This window comes from Leuresthes tenuis, unplaced genomic scaffold, assembly GCF_036924035.1.
Source record: "Leuresthes tenuis unplaced genomic scaffold, fLeuTen1.0.hap1 SCAF_4, whole genome shotgun sequence".
In the NCBI taxonomy this organism is placed as follows: Eukaryota; Metazoa; Chordata; class Actinopteri; order Atheriniformes; family Atherinopsidae; genus Leuresthes; species Leuresthes tenuis.
In genome coordinates, this window is record NW_027325358.1 from 1,577,942 (window position 1) to 1,597,945 (window position 20,004).

The window sequence follows — 20,004 nt, forward strand, 5'->3', positions numbered from 1 at the left end:
TCTCTCTGTAGAATGATGGACTCCAGATAGTCTGGAAATGGCCTTATAACCCTTCCCAGACTGATGGGCAGCAGCAGCTGCTTCTCTGAGATCATTGTTGGTGTCTTTCCTCCTTGGTAGGATGATAAACAAGCAGGAGGCAGAAGAGAGGAACTAACAAGTAGATGAGACAAAAACAGAAAATGATAAAAAAAAAAATTAAAAAGAGGAAATGTGTTAAACTTTTGGCCAGAAAGTTCAGACACTGACAGAAGACTTATTTAGACCTAAATAATCTACAAAGTCCACAGAACATGGAGTCTTTGTTGCTGCAAACTCTGTTTGCTGTTGAAAAACTCCCAAACAGTCAAACCCAGACCTAGTCTCTAATGAGAAATGCATCAAATTCACCAACTTTTTTTGGCCAAAAAATCAAAACAATTAGACAAAGCATTCAACTAATCTGTGTGTAAAACCTAGAAATAACTCTGACGTTATGTCACAATTTAATATTATTGATTTAAAAATCCTGGAGTAAACAGTTCAGCATCTGAAATCAACAACTTGCACTCTGGACATAATACCATCTGACTTTTTAAAAACTGTTTTTACCTCAGTAGAAAGTGATCTCCTACAAATAGTTAACAGCTCACTGGCATCAGGCGTTTTTCCCAACTCACTAAAGACAGCTGCCAAGCCACTCGTAAAGAAAGAAGGAAACGACATCAGGTTAAATACTGGTTCTGGTTCTGTTTCAGTCCTGGTTCTGTTGGATCTCAGCACTGCGTTTGATACTGTATCCTGATACAGAATAACGCTGCGCAGGCTGGAAAACTGTGTTGGACTTTCTGGACTTTCTCCTTAACTGGTTCAGGTCCTATTTAGAAGGCCGGAGTTATTTTGTTACAATTGGCAGCTATGAATCTGAGCGAGTGGCCATGACCTGTGGAGTCCCCCAGGAGTCAGTTCTTGGACCTCTTCTGTTTAACTTGTATATGCTCCCTTTGGGTCAGATATTCCAGAACTTTAACATCAATTATCACAGTTATGCAGATGATACACAGCTTTATGCGTCTCTGTCACCAGACGACTGCAGCCCAGCAGATGTATTGTGTCAGTGTCTGGAGGAAATAAACATCTGGATGAGAGAGAATTTTTTACAATTAAATGAAGACAAAACTGAGATCATTCTGTTTGGTAGCAAAGAGGAGAGGGTCAGCATTGGTAAATACCTTGAGACTCGGGCCCTTACAATCACTGACCAAATTCGTAACCTTGGAGTGTTGATAGACTCAGATCTGACTTTCAGCTTTTTACCAACTCAGAAACATCAAAAGAATTAAAGGTTTTCTCTCCCAAAAAGACCAGGAGAAACTCATCCATGCATTCATCTCCAGGAGATTACTGTAATGGTCTTTTAACTGGACTTCCCAAAAAGAGCATTACACATCTGCAGCTCATCCAGAACTCTGCTGCTAGAGTTTTAACCAGGACTCAGAGATCTGAACACATCACACCAGCTTTACAAATCCCAGAATCTGTGATATGTTCAGAGAATATAAACCCAGCAGAGCTCTTAGATCCAAGGACTCGGGTCAGCTGGTCCAGTCCAGAGTCCAGACTAAACCTGGAGAAGCAGCATTTAGCTGCTATGCTGCAAACAAGTGGAACAAACTGCCAGAGGAGATGAAACTGTCACCAAATGGAGACATTTTTAAATCCAGGTTAAAAACAGTTCTTTTCTCATGTGTTTATGCATGAAATCTGCATGATATCTTTTAACTTATCGAGACTTGTTTTTATTCATTTTAATTACTTTATTTGTTTCTCTTTATATTCTTTTACATATTTTTAATGCTTCTTCCTGCTGCAATTTGAATTGTTTTGTACATGAAATGTGCTATACAAATAAATTTGACTTGACTTGATAGCTCGATGAGTCTTCTGTCTGAGAGCTGGAACTGAAAGGAAACTGATCTCTTCCTGTTCCACACAAACCAAGAACATAAAGGCAGATAAAAGGAGACATATGCTGTCTCTGTCCAGCCTCCTGGGCCACCACAACATGACCTATATTAAGCTAAGCACAGCAGAGACCACTGAAACAACGTGATACCTGCTTCACTTCTGCAGAAACCAACCACAGGACACAGTTTCTCTCAGTGTGGTTCACGCTTTTAGACTGCAGGGGCCCAAACTTCCTCCATCTGTGGGAGGCTTGACTGTGTGGAACTTTTATTAATACCTGTTCAGAATTACCTCAACACAAACTTGCTATGGATAGCTGAGGGGAATATAAGAAATGTGATATGTGTGTTGAAATGTTCCATAGTTTTATTCCTCCAAAGGGGCCTAATTTCCCTATGGTGCAGATTCCTGCTCATTCATGGCAGACAAGCTTTAGTGCATGCTGCTCATGTGCAGGACAAACAGACAGGAGCAGGTGGTGCCTGCACATGTGGTGGTATCACTCAGTGTGGCAAGACGCCCACACAGGGTTGCATGTGGGGAGCATTCAGCATTATTATTATTAATCATTATTATTCAATTTTTTATACGCACTTAATCCAACTCAGGGTCGCAGGGGGCTGGAGCTTATCCCTGCTGTCATTGGGTAACAGGATACATGGAGACAAAGAGACGATCTCCACAACAGTGCTAACCACCACATGACAATACAGCTTGGCATTTACTGTTATAAAAGACTCAACTCATGCCCCTTATGGCTTGTTCATGAAAATATAAATAAGCAGAAGATTAGAGGACTGCTCAGCTGTTAAACAGCTTTTTTCCCCCCACAGTAATTCGCTTAAACAGAGAACGTGAACTGCACATAAGAGATTGTTCTGGAAATATCTTTTTATTCGTTTTTATTATTGCTTTTTATCATTATCTTATGGTCTATATAGTCTATGTTATCTTATAGACTGGTGAATGTGAGAAACACAATTTTATTTTTATGTGGAGCATAAAACTGACAAATAGAATAATTTCAATTTAAGCCCAGATAACAGATTAATTCTTAACCTGTTAACATGGTAGGCAGGGATCAAACTTCAAACAAAGATGCTGTTTCAAAGAAGCATTGAGGAGGAAATCACTTAAATCACTTACCAATATCAGGCTTAATCAAGGATTATTAAGTAAGGTGGGAACAATCGCCTAATTTTAAATACAAACAAAACAAAAGAAATGCAAATGCAAAGCAGATTGTACTTTCCACAACAGACTCATATATATTATGTATAACAGTAGAATATATACAACATCTTGATACAAACACTGATGGATCTAAGTTTCCTTAAGAAGTACAGTCCCTTAAGTCCTTTCTTGCAGACATGTTGATACGCCCAACAGATTTCAATGTGTCCTGATGTGGGGGGAGGTGTTGGTGAGGCTGTGTTCAGAGTCGTGACTGAGGTGGAAGGTGACATTATAGGGGTGTGACAGGGAGGATATGGGCACAGAAGGGTGTGAAGTCTGTGTTTGCTGGACGTAGGGGATGAGCGTTGATCTGAACTGAACCTACTAAAGTACATATATTTATTTAATTTGCTCTAGGCTTCCATCAGTTTCACCTTAAAGATCCACACATCTCTCACATTGTTTTACCAGAGCTTTCTTCACAGATTTTCTTCTGGACATTTTTTTTTTTTTATTGGACAATCTCTTTTGCCCTAAAATGGTCTGCGGATGAACTGATACATAACATCAGTCAACACCAGGACAGTTGATCATTTTCAACCAGGAAAACATGGATGGAAAGTAAAATACTGTTCACTATTATTCTACCTGTATGTATGTATGATTGTATGTATGTGTGTGTGTCACCTAATAAAAGAGCAAGGGAGGCAACCACTTGTTGGAGAACTCTTGCGAAGCTGCAGAGAGAAGATTTGTGTGTTGTTCTCCCCTTGCAAGTAAAATTCTGAGGCACAGTCTGGAAAATCAGCAGGTAAAAGCAGTTACCAAGCGGAACAGAGGATGTGAGCTGGAGAGGTGAAGCTGATCAGGTGGATCCTTGAGTGGAGCAGGAACAGGCCAAGTGCCAGCCAGCCACAGGCAGACAAAGAATAGAAAACCAGCAGGCAAACTCGTGGTCAGGGACAGAGGGCTGGTGGGTTTACCGGGGCAGAGACGAGAGGCGATGGTCGGAGGCAAGTCGGGTCGATACCAGGTAAGCAATCCGGGAAAAAGTGCTGGAGAGTCAGGCATGGGAGCAAAGACAATCTGGCAAAGAGTGAGTGGAGTGAGGGTGCATATATACTGGCTTGATTGGAGATGGTAAGCAGGTGAAAGCAGTAAGACTGATGAGGGTTGTGGCTGAGCAGCAGAGCAGGGGAGGAGCAGAGCAGACTGTGACATTTGGTGGACCTTATTTCTGCCATGAAATACGTTCATCTGCTCACCGAGAACAGTTTGGTGAAAGTCGGCGTCCTTCAGAAGATATTTAGATAACTGGAGATCCATATAACGGAGAGAACGGGGCTTAGAGGATGCAGCCTCTAAATAAGGCATTATCTGTCTTTATTTCACCAATACTTTAAGAAGAATGAATGAATGAACGTGTGCTATAGCTGCTGTTAGCTCATAGCTCTGTTAGCTCATAGCTGCTGTTATGTGGCTACTTGCAGCTATAGGAGAGCTAACGGAGGGATTTCTACACAGGCACTCTACTGGGACCACTTCATCCACACGCCCCCCTGCAGCACAGTTTATTCACTCCGTGCTCTGTGACAGTCGGCTAACTTCACACAGAGTTTGCTGCTGATAGTTTTGTGCAACATGGCAGGATATTTATCAAATTTTGACAATGTGGATGACAATTTTGAGTAAGATGGACGTTCTTATTGGAGTGAATAAGCTGTGCTGCAGCAGTGGGAGTCGATGACGTCATCCCAGTAGACACTTACAATAAATCAAATGACAGTCCTTAACCCTGACAAGTGGGACCATGACAATTCTTGATATGGAGAAGATGAAGTGAGGGTTTTGTGCCATGTCCTATATCTGAATGAACAAGAGGCACAACTTGGATCCTTTGAGTACTTCTTTGTTCTTTGAAGAAAGAAGCATTCCAACTAGCTGAAGAAGTTGCTTGTTTACATGCTGCATTTTCGGACCCTTAAAAATATAAAAAAGTGGCCCATTCTTACCAGCTTCAGTTTAGGAAACTTTTATCGATACTACGATTTGGTGCACTTTTGCCCCGAGAAAAGTCTCTGAAATTTGTCCATGTCAAGCCGGCAGCACCCGCCCTTGAGCACCCCTGACTGGTCAGGCATCCACTGCTTCTCCAAACCTCAAGGAAACAGGCCCACCAGCCGGCCCTGTGTATCCACACTTAAGCATCCCTCCATGGACTAAGACATCCAGCCGCATCTGCAGGAACTTCGCGCCCCTGGTACTATGAAACTATAAAAAAAAGGAGCCCCAAAAATACTTTTTTCCAAATTGGGCCACTTTTTAAAAATGTTTATAGTACCAGGGGCGTAGAGTTTCAGCGGGTGCGGATGGATTGCTCAGTCCGTCAGGGGGGTGCTGAAGTGTGGGTGCACAGGGTCGGCTGGTGGACATGGTTCCTGGAGGTTTGGAGAACCAGTGGATGAGTTACCGGAAGGGGGAGCTCAAGGGCGGGTGCTGCCGGCTTGACGGGGATGAATTTCTGAGATTTTCTTGGGGCAAAAGTGCGCCAAATTGGAGCCTGGCTCCTGGAGGTTTGTTGAGAAGGTGGATGAGGGTGGTAGTGGCAGCTAGACGGCCGTGTTTCGGGCACTTTTCTTTGGGGAAAAGTGCACCAAATTGGAGTAGACCAAATTGGAGCCTTGCTCCCGGAGGCGGGGAGAGGCGGCAGATGGTAACCAGAGCTCCATCGGGTGCTAACGGGAGTATGTACCCAACAAAGAGTGCTTATGTGCCAGTGAGGTTGCCAGGTCAGGGGAACTGGAGCCTGGTTCTTTTTCAAAGTACCATGCTGTACCAAGGGGCTCTGAATGGACTCTATGCCTGAGGAGGAGTGCTCAATTGCGGGTACAGTTGCCAGGTCAGGGGGCCTGGAGCCTGGTTGTGTGTGCCAGAGGAGGGGTGCTTTATTGCGGATGAGGTTGCTAAGTCCTTGTTCCCAAAGTGAAGCAAGTAAATATTGGAAACTTTTAACTGATTAAAGTTCCCCAAGGTGAAATAAGTAAATATGACACACTTTTCATCAGTTAAAAGGGTTCGAAAATGCAGCATGTAAACAAAGGCTTCACTTTGGAACACTTTCATCACTGAAAAAGTATGCCAAATTGGACTAATTTTAGAAGATGGTTCAATTTGGCACACTTTTCCTATGCCAAGGGTGGCCGAAAGTTAATACTTGCTCAACTTAAACACCACCTGGTGTTGATAAAAGATAAAGGTGGCCCAAAGTGGACAGGGGCCTCCCACTCCCTCGGGCACCTAAAGGCAGTCAGGGAACCTCTGGCTGGCACACGGAGGGCTGTAAGGTCTGTAATAATATATGTAAGGAAATAGTTTACCAAATTGTCAAATGTTTTTAATTCCTGCCTACTCCATGGGCCTACAAGTAGACTTCTGTAAAATATAGAAATGTTTTTATTTAATTCAGACTTTGCTATTTTAGAATGCATGAAGTGAGAGAGAGAGGAAGGTTTTGGTAGCAGTACCAGCAAGAATTTAAAATTACTTTCACCCCTGTTCAGTACTCCATTACATTGTAGGAAATGTATCCCCTCCGTAGAATTGTTACCTTAAAGTAGTGGAGCAGTTTATGTATCCACATAACCCTACAAGCTGTGTCGTCGAGGGTCTTAGTCCCTGATAGAGTCTCCCATGGCAAACTAGTCTCTGGAAAGGGGTCAGACTAAGAGCAATTGAAAGACGTCAGCACAAATGTAAGAGAGTCACCTCACCTGGAAAAGGGAAACTGGGGCAACCCCACAGAGTCAGGCCTGGGTTCACCAGCAAGTGCCTGAAGAAACAGGAGACCACCCTCACATTGGCTCACCAATCGAGGGAAGGATATTCAACGTCAGTTACAATATCAGCTGAGTGGCAGGCGAAGGCGGGGCCTGAGCAACAACAACTCACAACCCAGCTCCTGCATGGAGAGAGGCACATCTATTAGAAAATACACATTTATTTCTACTGAACCAAAAGGCAGGCTGGAGATTGTGTAAGCACATGGAACCAAACCACAAATATGTTTTGGAATTCCATGAGAATACGTTTATAGGAGGGAATTAATTATTTTCTATGGGAGGATTAATTTTCTGTTGAATATGGAATACATAGGATGAACTGTACATTTAGGAGGCCGACACAAGATTCCTGCTGCTGAGAAGGTTTAATCTAAGAATGATGCATTCATCCACACTGAGTTATTTAGCATAACAGAGGATGGAGAGTCTCACAAACAGGTTTAAAAGACAGGCTGAGGAATGTTTAAACTGGATGTGGACGTGTTTCTACATGAAGGTCCAACTCGTTCATATTTAATCTGATTTTATTCTTCATTCATTTTGTGTTTATCCTTCTCTGTGAATTTAAAACTAAATAGAGCTGCAGCAAAAAAATGCCCACTGAACATTTCCACAACAGACAAAAAATTAGATTTCAAGCATTTCTTTGAAGAAACCACAAAATTATCTTATTGACAATTGAGGCTAGTTCAGGACAAAAACAAGTAAAAGGTAAAATTTCTCGGTTTGGGTTAGAAAACATCAGGTTTGGGGCTGAAATACATTCTTTTTAGGATGTAGCGTTAATGCATGTCTGCTGTCGCCCTCTGGTGGTGAAACCACAAACTGCACAATGTGGCTTTGAACACAGAGTCTGTTCACACCTGCTGCTAACATGAGTCCTGGCTGATCCGATCACAGGTGGACAGCACTAAATACAGGTGTGAACGCATTCAGATCCGATGGCTCAGACCACAGTCAGAGGTGCTCTGTGACACTTGTGTCCACATTCTCAGAACAGTGTGAACACAAATCCATCCTGGGCCACATTGAAGGACCTACTGACCTGACGGGACTCCACACCAGCAGTCCAGGTTCCACCAGGATGTTTTCTGGGAGAAATACATTTTGTAAAAGCAGCGTCCTGAATTCATGTGTGAATAATGATATAGTTGAGTTAGTGAATGTATCAGTGATTTTACAGAAACATCAGCACACCTGCTGATGTCCTGTTTGTCCAACATTAAATATTCATTCTTACTGTTGCCTGAAAAACTCAGATATTTATAATAAAAGTAAAAAATATCAAATATTATAAAATAGAATATAAAATATATTGAGATAAATACTCAATATTTTCTAGTTAAAGTCAAATACATGACTGAGATAAAGAATAAAAATATGAAAGAAAAGATCTGAGACAAAATTTCACAAACTTTGAGCTTTAATAAAATAATCAATGAAAAATTTGTAAAAAATACTTTGTGGTGAATAATGAGGCAAAACATGCCCATTTCTGAGATGAAACATCAATAATTCAATCTATAATTCACCATGTAAAAATGTCAAAAAGTCCAAATAAAGACAGAATGAGCCAAATAAACTAAGAGTGAAACAGTGGCAGGATTCTGATGTTGAACATCAGGAACTTTAAATCCAAAGCAGATGTTGTGGACTGTTAAAGTCTGTAGAAACAGGACGGTGGCTGCTGGGGGACAAAAGGCTGCTATGAGTTAAAGAAAGGATGGCTGCTGGGCTCTTCTCTTCTCCCACTCCAGCCGGGAGGAAGAGGAAAAGGATCAGTTCAGTCCTCTTTGTGGGCGTTCAACAACAACATTCAGCAACATTCTGCCATCAGAGACTAGCTCCAGTCCAGCTGTCCTTTCATCATCTAACAGGAAGTGAATGTGAACAAACATCAGCATGAACCCTGGCTGCTCAGCAAACGTCTGCTCATTGGAGCAGAATCAGAGAAGATCTGTCAGCAGGTTGGAAATTCATCTGGGCTGATTGCAGCTCAGTGATTCCTCTCTGATGTCACAGTTTGTCACATGTGCAGCAAACTAACTGCAGCTGACAGCAGCTGAATGGTCTCAGCTGCAGAGAAACACAACATACTGATATTCAGTGTGAAGCTTTGACTGGAAACACAGAAAAACAACATCCTGGAAGAATGGCAGCTTCCATCTTTAAAGGACTGGAAGAGGAAGAAGTTTCCAAGGAATCATTCAGAAGAGTTTCAAACAGAAACTGACTGAATCCATGAATCTGAAAAGGTGTTTCTGAGTGAAAGAGACAGACATGTACAGACTGAACTATCTGTTCAACAGTGATTCTCTGACAGGAGGAAACTCTTTATGCTCAACACAGAGACACTGAGGAACCAGGAAACCCGAAACTGAACCCAGGAAGCAGAGGTTCTTCAGTGAATGTGGTGTTGAAGGTGTGGAGGTGGATCAGTGTGTCAGAGGAGACTCTGTAGAAGGACAGAGTGCCAGCAGGACGGTCCACATACACTGCTGCTCTGTCAGAGACAGAGGAGTAGAGGAAGGAGGAGGAGGAGGAGGAGGAGAAGGAAGAGGAAGGTATGATGTGTGTGTCTCTGTTATTGTGTCTGACAGAGTAGCCTCTATCAGAGCAGCTCAGACTCCAGGACTGATTATTCCATCCAAACAAACAGTCACTGCCTCCTCTCCTGCTGATTCTTCTGTAACTCACTGATATATAAACTGTTCCACTCCTCTCGACCTCCCAGAAACAGCGACCAGTCAGAACATTTCTACACAGCAGCTGAGGCCAGCCATCAAATCTGTCTGGATGATCAGGATATGGCTGAACCTCCTTCACACATGTCACCTTCCTGTTGTTGACAGACAGTTTCAGTTCTCTGTTCATTGTGTTTGTGTCGATGGTGAGTCGACAGGAATCTGATGGAGAGAACAAACACAATCCAGCTGCAGTTATTGATCTATCATCTGTTCACTTTGATCAGCGAGTGATGTGACAGTGAAGATGGCTGGATGTCATGAATCAGATGAAGAACACACTTACACTTCCTCAGACCTGGTGTCAGCCATCGTTCTCCAGCAGGCTCCACCCTGAAAGGAGGAGGGGGGTCAGAGAGTCTCTTTCAGCATGCACACATGGACATTACATGGCTCTCTCACACACATTGTTCTACACAGAGAGGAACAGTCCAACATCTGGACACATCCACTGGAATGGAGCATCTGGAAACTAGAATGAAAGCTGACCAACACTGACACGTACAAACTGCTTCCTTCAGCCATCTTCTCCTTTTCATCTCTTCACATGAGGAACACTGCAAAAACTCCTGATCTGACCCAGAGCTGCAGCCTCTTTTCTTGGATTATTAGAGCTGCTGTTAAAGTTAGCAGCACAACAGCGGTGAGTGTATCAGTACAGCTGCTTTTAATTCATGCTACAGAGCTATCTCAACTAGAAAATATGGTTAGCTTGTATCTTCCAGGTTGTTCTTTGCTTCATTCAGTCAGAGTTCCACATCCTTCATCAGAGATCAGCAGCACAAATGTTCAGAGTAAAACTGCAAAGATGGCTAAAGCTTGTTTTAAGGCCCCAGTATGGTTTCCATGATGACGTCACGGTGTCATGCCGGCCATATATTGTGGCACGAGTCGATGCGCCAGCAGTTGCAGTCTTTTGAGTCGTCCAAATTCTTTGAGCACACCTGTACACAGACTCTGAGCCAGGTGTACCTCTCCATACCTGAGTTTGTGTGGATCCTTCAGTGCGGCCCTCAGCAGCTTCACTCCTGAGTCTCCTGGATGGTTGTAGCTCAGGTCCAGCTCTCTCAGATGGGAGGGGTTGGAGGTCAAAGCTTCAGCCAGAGAAGCACAGCCTTCCTCTGTGATCAGACAGCCTGACAGGCTGCAAACACAACTGGTTTAACTTCATTAATCCAAGTTTCTTACATGTTAAATCAAATTAAATGAGGAAATGTTGATAATGTAGCTTCTTCAATGCTCAAAAACATGGTGAAAAAGTATCTGGCATCTGTACAGAGTAAAGGACAGAGCTGTTTGTACTTCCTGAGAAGGCTGGGGTCCTTCAACATCTGCAATAAACTGCTGCAGATGTTGTACCAGCGTCTGTCTGTCTGTCTGTCGATAGCACATCATCATCATCATCCTTCTACGCTGTGGTTTGCTGGGGAGGTAGCAGCATCTATGTTCATATATCTATCTTCAGCACATCATCATCTTTGTTATAATGTAATCATCTCACACCACTGGTGTGATGAGGGTGAGAAGAAACTGGTGTGCACTTGGTTCATTTCACCCCAGTGTGAGAGTCTCTACGACTGTTTTGCTGATCTTGTTTTTAATTGAGTCTCATCTACTGCACTCACAGATTATATGGCTCCACTGTGTGTGGTGAGGGTGAGAAGAAACACTGAGTGGAGATATACACCATCACATAATCCACATTACATTCCACATCCAACACTGTTATACTGCATGATATCGATTGTTCAGGTTAGTTAAGCCAGATAACCAGAACAGATTAATCTGCTTCATTGATGAAGGCACCTGGCAGTTGTTTTATCATTCATTTAAGACAGAATTATATCAACTCTCAGATTAAAAGGTTAATAAATCCTGACCTGAGAGCTTCCAGGTTACAGTTTGGACTCTTCAGTCCAACAGACAGCTGCTTCACCCCTGAATCCTGCAGGTTGTTGTTACTCAGGTCCAGTTCTGTCAGACTGGAGGACTGGGAGCTGAGAGCTGAGGACAGAGCTGCACAGCTTCTCTCTGAGAGGTTACAGCCACTCAGTCTGAGGAGGGAATAATGAGATAAATCTGTGACTTTCTCTCCTATAAAAACAGCAGCAGTATATTCATACACATCCCTCCATATCTGTACTTACACAGCTTTGTTGGAGGCTTTGACCACTGACAGCAGCCTCAGAAGAACCTCCTCTGAAGCAGAGTATTTCTTCAGGTCAAACACATCCAGATGTTTTCCTGATGACAGTAAGATGAAGGCCAGAGCTGACCACTGAGCAGGAGACAGTTCATCTGTGGAGATACTTCCTGAACTCAGGGCCTGTTGGATCTCCTCCACCAGAGAACGATCATTCAGTTCATTCAGACAGTGGAACAGATTGATGCTTCTCTCTGCAGACAGATCCTCACTGATCTTCTTCTTGATGTAATGAACTGTTTCCTGATTGGTCTGTGAGCTACTTCCTGTCTGTGAGCTACTTCCTGTCTGTGAGCTACTTCCTGTCTGTGGGCTACTTCCTGTCTGTGGGCTACTTCCTGCCTGTGTCAGCAGGCCTCGTAGGAGACTCTGATTGGTCTGCAGGGAAAGACCCAGGAGGAAGCGGAGGAACAGGTCCAGGTGTCCATTTGGACTCTGTAAGGCCTTGTCCACAGAACTCTGATGGAGATATTTTAGTTTCTTTTTGTCTTTGAATGATTTAAACCTCTTTTGTTGTTCTTCCATCAGATTAACTCCAGAGCTGATGAAGGTCAGATGGACATGAAGAGCAGCCAGAAACTCCTGAACACTCAGATGGATGAAGCAGAACACCTTCTCCTGGTACAGCCCTCTCTCCTCTTTAAAGATCTGTGTGAACACTCCTGAGTACACTGAGGCTGCTGAGATATCGATGCCACACTCTGTCAGGTCTGATTCATAGAAGATCAGGTTTCCTTTCTGCAGCTGCTCAAAAGCCAGTTTTCCCAGAGACTCAATCATCTTCCTGCTCTCTGGACTCCAGTGTGGATCTGTCTCAGCTCCTCCATCATACTTGACCTTCTTCACTTTGGCCTGAACCACCAGGAAGTGGATGTACATCTCAGTCAGGGTCTTGGGCAGCCCTCCTCCCTCTCTGGTTTTCAGCACATCCTCCAGAACTGTAGCAGTGATCCAGCAGAAGACTGGGATGTGGCACATGATGTGGAGGCTTCGTGTTGTCTGGATGTGGGAGATGATGCTGCTGGCCTGCTTCTTTACTCTGAATCTCTTCCTGAAGTACTCCTCCTTCTGTGGGTCAGTGAACCCTCTGACCTCTGTCACCATGCCAACACAGCCAGGAGGGATCTGATTGGCTGCTGCAGGCCGTGTGGTTATCCAGAGGCGAGCCGAGGGAAGCAGGTTCCCCCTGATGAGGTTTGTCAGCAGCACATCCACTGAGGTGGACTCTGTAGCATCAGTCAGGGGCTCCTTGCTGTGGAAGTCCAGAGGAAGTCGACACTCATCCAGACCGTCAAAGATGAACACAACCTGGAACTGTTCAAAGCTGCAGATTCCTGCTGCTTTGGTTTCAGTAAAGAAGTGATGAACAAGTTCCACCAAGCTGAACTTTTTCTCTTTCAGCACATTCAGCTCTCTGAAAGTGAATGGAAACATGAAGTGGATGTCCTGGTTGGCTTTGCCTTCAGCCCAGTCCAGAGTGAACTTCTGTGTTAAGACTGTTTTCCCAATGCCAGCCACTCCCTTTGTCATCACTGCTCTGATTGGTTCGTCTCTTCCAGGTGGGAGTTTAAAGATGTCTTCGTGTCTGATGGATGTTTCTGCTCTGCCTGCTTTCCTGGATGCTGCTTCAATCTGTCTGACCTCATGTTCATCATTGACCTCTCCAGTCCCCCCCTCTGTGATGTAGAGCTCTGTGTAGATCTGATTCAGAAGGGTTGGGTTTCCTGCTTTAGGAATCCCCTCAAACACACGCTGGAACTTCTTCTTCAGAGCAGATTTAACTTTACGTCCACAAAGTTCTGAATGAAGACAAGAAATAACATCAGTAAACAGACATTTCCACCCTGTAAAGAATGAGTATTTGAACATGTGTTGTTCTGTGAGCTGAGACATCAGTAAATGTGTCATTTATCCAGCAGGTTAAATCTTTAGAGAAATCCTCTTACTGCTCTGCAGACGCTCAGCCAGCTCCTCCTGCTTCATTCTCCTCAGGAAGTGAACTGTGATCTTCACTAATGCCTCTCTGCTGCTCCTCTGCTCTTCATCCTCACCCTCCCTCTGACTCTCTAAGCATTCTGGGTAATCTGCACTCAGGACCTTCTGGATCTTCCTCAGCTCCTCCTTCACAAAAGTGAGCATGTTGTCCTCCAGCAGCTGGAACAGAATACTATATGAATGAGCCAATCAGGCTGAAATCATGGAGCCAAACATCAGATCCATGCTGGACACACTGACAATCCGCTGGTCTGCAAAGTGCAGCCTGGAGATGACTGTGAACACAATAGATGGAAAAGTAGCTGTTGTACATGTACAGACCATAAATATGGAGTCCAGCTGTGTCTGATGCTGCTGGGCAGACTGACCACTGGGAACCTCTGAGCTCTGCTGGTCCACTCTGTGGAGGAATGATGAAGAATGAGCTCACATTGTGTCTGTCCACACAGACAAACACAAGGTAAAGGTCCATGGAGGGATGTGTGGATGTGAACAGTGAACCAGAGGACTCCCTGCAGTGGGAAAGCTTTACTGGTCCTGCTGATCCCGCTGAGAATCAGCAGCTCAGTCTGCAGCTGCTTGGAGCTTTCAGCTCACTTTGGTTGGGTCCAACAGCCCTCACCGAGCCCTTCAGAAAGCTTTCCCTCCCTGCTGAGGTGCCCTGGAGCAAGGCAGCCAGAGTGTGTGCTTGGATCAGACTGGTTGTTCTGGGCAGCTCCCAGTGTGAAGGCCTCAGACGATGACTGTACAACATCATCTGATGATTATCTCCCAAAGACAGGAGGCAAACTTTCACTGTAGCTTCCTAAAGCTCAGTTTAGTTCACTGGAAGAAGCAGAGTTACTGCCTGTTACCAAGTTTCATTTCAGTCTTTCAGGACAAACTTTTGTTCTGTTGCTCACTAATTTGAACTTCTCAAAGCTTTAAGCAGCTAAGCAGCAGCCTGCTGACTGTTCCTCTCCTGAAGCTGGAACACAGCACCTCCATCAGCTGGATGTGGTTCAGACGTACAGCTTTTTAATTCTAAATAAATCTATCTGTCCTCCTCCATCCAGCAACACCTGCCACCTGAGTGGAAGTTCCTGTTAGAGCCAAAGCCCAAAGGTGCCACCTGCTGGACCAGCTGCTGTCCTGCAGACACTCAGAAACACCTCCTCCAGCATCCTTCTTTCCTCTTTGACTGCTGTGTTTGTGGGAAACCTCCAACACACACCGCTTCACATATGAACATAGAAATGGATGTGAAACAGAGCTGAGCTCACATTAAACACATGCTGGAATAAAAGCTGTTCAGACCGACTCTGCTACATTTTACTCTGTGACAACATTTACACTCAGCTCACCTCCGAGAGGACGGATGTTGGCCTGATTTAAAGTCATTATAACGATCCATTGAGTCGTTGCTCTTCATGGACACACAGCTGGGTCCTGGTCCAGGTTGGATCCTGTGAATAAAGGTGGTTTGGTGAGGTGAGCTCTGACATGGAGAAGAGTCGTGGACAGTTGGAGACGGTGGTCTCACCTCTGAGCTTTGCTCCGGCTCTCATGTTCCCCACACAGAGTGGTTTTAGTGTCCTCACACTGATCCATGCTGCTGGATTCACATCAGCTCACACACTTCCTGCCTTCAGCTGCAGAGGAAACACAGATCATTCATCTGCACATCAACTCAAACCCTCCTTCCATCATTTGGGCTGTAAAAAGATCAGCTGCTCCTCCTCTGATTGGTTCTGATTCTCTGCCATCAGCTGCTGCACTTTTACTGTCAGTCCACTAGATGGAGATTATTTTACTGGAACGACACACTTTTTAATGAGAAAACCGTCCAGAAATGATCAGATTCTCTTCTTTGTGTCTTCAAAGAGTCTTTCAGACACCTTCTACATGTAAATTTCTTCCCAGAAGCTGTAATGTGAACTCAAAGCTGATCAAAAAGTGGAAAACTGTTCACTCTCAATGTCAGAAGTCAGCACAAGATCAAGAGTATGATTAAGGCAGTGAGAAGGTCTGTGAATTAAAGCAAAGTTTGAACTTACACTTTCTTCACAGTTGAAGAAGAAGAAGACTCTCCGCTCCACAGACTGAGCCACAGGTGAGCTGCTTCCTGGAACCAGTCAGAGCTCCACCTGTGATGGAGGCGGGACGGGAAGGACCGGTCCAGCCGGTGGAGTTCATGTTAAAACACACCTCCAAGTTCCTGAACAACAAACTGATCTGACAACATTTCTTCTGTCTGAATGTCTTCTTGGATCCAGCCTGTAAATTCCACTCTGCCCGGGACATTTCTCTGCTGTCTGTGCGTTAGAACAGGTGTGTCCAGGTGTGTTCAGGTTCTGACTCCTTCAGAGGCTGCTGAAGCACACAGAACCTCTTCAACTTAAAAAGAAAAGAACAGGCTGTGAAGTCTGGACAGAATCTGTTCATGCGCTGCAATCAGGCTGTTTTGAATCTGACCGAAATTAATATTCTTTAACTGAGAACGACGCACTTTTTAATGAGAAAACTGTCCAGAAATGATCAGATTCTCTTCTTTGTGTCTTCAAAGAGTCTTTCAGACACCTTCTACATGTAAATTTCTTCCCAGAAGCTGTAATGTGAACTCAAAGCTCATCAAAAAGTGGTCAGATAAGAGGATTATGAGGGAACACGGTTAACTGTTCACTCTCAATGTCAGAAGTCAGCACAAGATCAAGAGTATGATTAAGGCAGTGAGAAGGTCTGTGAATTAAAGAATAAGGGCCAGGTGGAGGATACCCAGCAACAAGTAGAAGAGGTTTTTGTGATTTCCACTTTGGGAAAAACTGAAAATCAGAGATTCAAAAGAGCTAAAACTAATCTTGGGTCTAGGACTGATTAGTAACCCTGACCTGAAGATAGCTGCCACTCCTCCTCCTCCTCTGCCTGTGGTTGGAGGAACGTGAACATTTAAATAGTCAGAGGGAGTTGATTCATTAATGCTAACATGATCCTCCTGCTGCAGCCAGGTTTCTGGAAGACAAAATATATCAATATGATGATCACAAATCAAATCATTCACTAACAGAGACTTCAAAGGGAGAGATCTAATATTCAGCAAACCACATTTAATAGTTTGATGTTTTTCTTCTTCTTTGGGAAAGTTACCCACTGATGCAAGCTTCATTTTACTGACCTCCGATTGGTAACCGGGTGTCAGTAACTGTGTGAATAACAGTCTACCTTTCTCCTTAGCCAGCAGTTTTCAATAGGATTCTACGTCGCCCGCTCTGGCCCCTGGAATACATTTGATGATGGTTGCTGGTGTCTCTAAAGCCACGTTTCTGACTATAGAGCTATCAGTTACCTGGGTTTTGTCGTCAGTGGGTGTGTCGCTGAGTGGGAGTTACCACAGGCTTGACTTTAGGGTTATGCCTCCTCCACCCGAACATCACCCAGCGAGCCTGGGTTCTGGTCTGCTGATGGACAACTAACGCAGGGATGTCCTCGAGGGCCGCTGTCCTGCAGGTTTTAGATGTTTCCCTGCGTCAGCACACCTGATTCAGATCAATGCCTCATTAGCAGGTTTCTGCAGAACTTAGCAGTCCTTTGAAGAGCTCCATTTCATGCTACAACCATCCAGGAGAGTGTGGAGTGAAGCTGCTCTCAGAGAGGCTGGAGGACCCAAAGTGTCGCCTGGAAAAGCTCAAGTTGGTTCACTGTGCAGCTTCACGCTCAGGCCTTTATTTGGCTGTCAAACAGAAACAGTTTAGTGTTGAAATCCATGAAAACATCCTCAGACCTGTCCATAAGAGCTCCACAACACGGGGCGAGTTCTATAGTTTCTGATTGATTCTTTCAGCTCAAAAAGCATTCGCCAAATCTATCGATGACACCTCAGCAGGTACTGATTAGATTGTATAATTATCAGTTTTCCTGTTTTATCCCTGCTCATATCAACCTGAGATTTACTTTAAAACTGCTTCTAACTTCAATAATTAGACTAAAATGTGAAGAATAAAGTGGAAAATCTGAGAATAGAGTCAAACTGTCGAGAACAGACTGAGTTCACACTGCTGCATCCGTCCATCATCAGCTGCCAGAATTACAGCCTCTTCCAGGGTTTTCTGGTTTGTTTCTTCTCTTTTAAAACACACTGAGTGAGTGATTCAGGCCAGCAGATGGACGACTACGTCGATCATCGTCAGTGTGGTTCAGTTTCCCCATTTGGGGTTTCTTTAGTCTCTCATTTCCTCTTCACTTCAGCAGGTTTAACTGTTGTTAACAACTTTCAGCCAAACTAAGTGTAAGTGTTAACCAGTTTACCCAACAGCTGGCACCGTTAGCAGAAGGAGATCGTTGCAAGTTGGTTCCTCACGACATGCAACGCAGATAACCACAACCCCATCAGGAAGAGGCCTGCAGACACGGTACAGATGTGTTGATGCTTGTCTTTACTCTTGCAGCCAAACAGAGAAACTCCTGGTGCCAGATGCATATGTGTGAAGGTGCATGATTGAAGCTGTGTTTCTGCAGAAAGACAGAAATCAGCATTCATTCCACCAGCTTTTAAACCCTGTGTGAAACTAAATGAACAAACCTGATTTCTGCTCCTGCTTTCAGCCTTTAATGGATGTTCTCTGCTTTGTCATTTAGATATGAATGAACCACTAAATATGAATGTTAGGAGAGAAGAAGCACAGTTTACTGGAATAAAACAGAGACACTCAGCAGTGAAGCAGAGAAAAGGGAAATCAGGCTGTTCTGGTGTCTCAGTTCTGTCATTATGAACAGAAAAAGCAGCTAAAAGTGATGAGTTCTGTAAGTTCACAGCAAAGAACCCTGCAGAGGTAAAAAAGAAAGTGGCCGGTTAATAAACTGGAGAAGAACACGAGTTCATTCGTCCCTCCAGGAGGACGAACTCCTGTTTTATCTGCAGAGGAACGAAGCCTCGACAGCATCAACATCGTGTTGCGTTGGCTCCACACTGAGACTGTGACATCACACTTTCCCAGGAGTCATAGCAGCAGTTTCTGAATATGAACTGTGTGTCACTTTACACTGAGTGTTGATTTATTCAGCAACTTTTCCTGCTTTACGTTTAAAAGATGGAAAAATGGAAACGTTTCTGGACTTTTAATGATCCCGACTCTTCCAGGAATTCATTTCATCGTCTGGAAGTTGATCCTCTGATCAGATTAGAACACACTTGTAGACGTTACTCGTGTTGGTAACAGCAGGTTTGTGTTGAGGTAATTCTGAACAGGTATTAATAAAAGTTCCACACAGTCAAGCCTCCCACAGATGGAGGAAGTTTGGGCCCCTGCAGTCTAAAAGCGTGAACCACACTGAGAGAAACTGTGTCCTGTGGTTGGTTTCTGCAGAAGGGAAGCAGGTATCACGTTGTTTCAGTGGCTTTAGCTTCATGTAGGTCATGTTGTGGTGGCTGGACAGAGACAGCATCTCCTTTTATCTGCCTTCATGTTCTTGGTTTGTGTGGAACAGGAAGAGATCAGTTTCCTTTCAGTCGGCCTAAAGAAGCCTCAGATGCAGAAGACCCGTCTGCAGCTTTTTACAGTATAAACCCCTGCTTCATACTATCTGTGCTCTCAGAAACAGGGATCTGACACATGAGGTGTTCTTGGTTTGAATCCTACCTGATAAAATCTACTTTTTAATTCTTCTCTTCTGCCTCCTGCTGGTTTATCTTCACCTTCCCGTGTTTCACTTTGCCAGCACAGAGCCACAAACAGCTGTGAAACCATCACAAAACATATCAGATATTATTATCATCAACATTTTATATGTTTTAAATGTTCTTTTATGAATAACATCTTGTTTTGGGAGATTTTCCACCCGTGGCATCCTGTTTTTATTCAAAATGTTGCACCATGTCCCCATCTTCTGGGAACTGGAGGTGTACAAAATGCTTTATAAAGCATGAGGGAAAGATGTCAGGGTTCATGGTCAAAAACTGGAGGAAAATGACCCAAAAGCAGGGAAGACTGGCAGAGTCAGAGTTTATTAAAAAGAAAAGACATTTTCTAACGCTCTGCTTTTTATATCAAACTAAATATGGAGGAGAATTTCCCTCCATCTTAAATATTATCTTTCTGATTTAAAAACATCTTTTTTTGGAGCGGAT

At 43.9% G+C, this 20,004-nt stretch overlaps 1 protein-coding gene across 1 annotated transcript; it reads right to left on the reverse strand.

Moving 5' to 3' along the window:
• Nucleotides 1–8,431: 8,431 nt before the first annotated feature.
• On the reverse strand, nt 8,432–15,516 carry LOC140305286 (NLR family CARD domain-containing protein 3-like). Its single transcript, XM_072384062.1, has 9 exons — nt 15,427–15,516; nt 15,248–15,349; nt 14,226–14,304; nt 13,856–14,063; nt 11,854–13,708; nt 11,587–11,760; nt 10,689–10,850; nt 9,993–10,039; nt 8,432–9,868 (listed from the first exon to the last, which is right to left on the reverse strand). The coding sequence occupies exons 1-9, from the start codon at nt 15,492–15,494 to the stop codon at nt 9,303–9,305; spliced, it is 3,261 nt and encodes a 1,086-aa protein (XP_072240163.1). The 5' UTR covers nt 15,495–15,516; the 3' UTR covers nt 8,432–9,302.
• Nucleotides 15,517–20,004: the final 4,488 nt, after the last annotated feature.

What these genes read in the sequence shown, in the direction of transcription:
- LOC140305286 (XM_072384062.1), bottom strand. Translation starts at nt 15,494, where the DNA reads ATGGATCAGTGTGAGGACACTAAAACCACTCTGTGTGGGGAACATGAG. An exon ending in AAGGATCCACACAAACTCAG is followed by an intron (nt 10,040 to 10,688) that starts GTATGGAGAGGT and finishes TCCTCCTTTCAG; the next exon opens with GGTGGAGCCTGCTGGAGAAC. An exon ending in GACACCAGGTCTGAGGAAGT is followed by an intron (nt 9,869 to 9,992) that starts GTAAGTGTGTTC and finishes TCTCTCCATCAG; the next exon opens with ATTCCTGTCGACTCACCATC.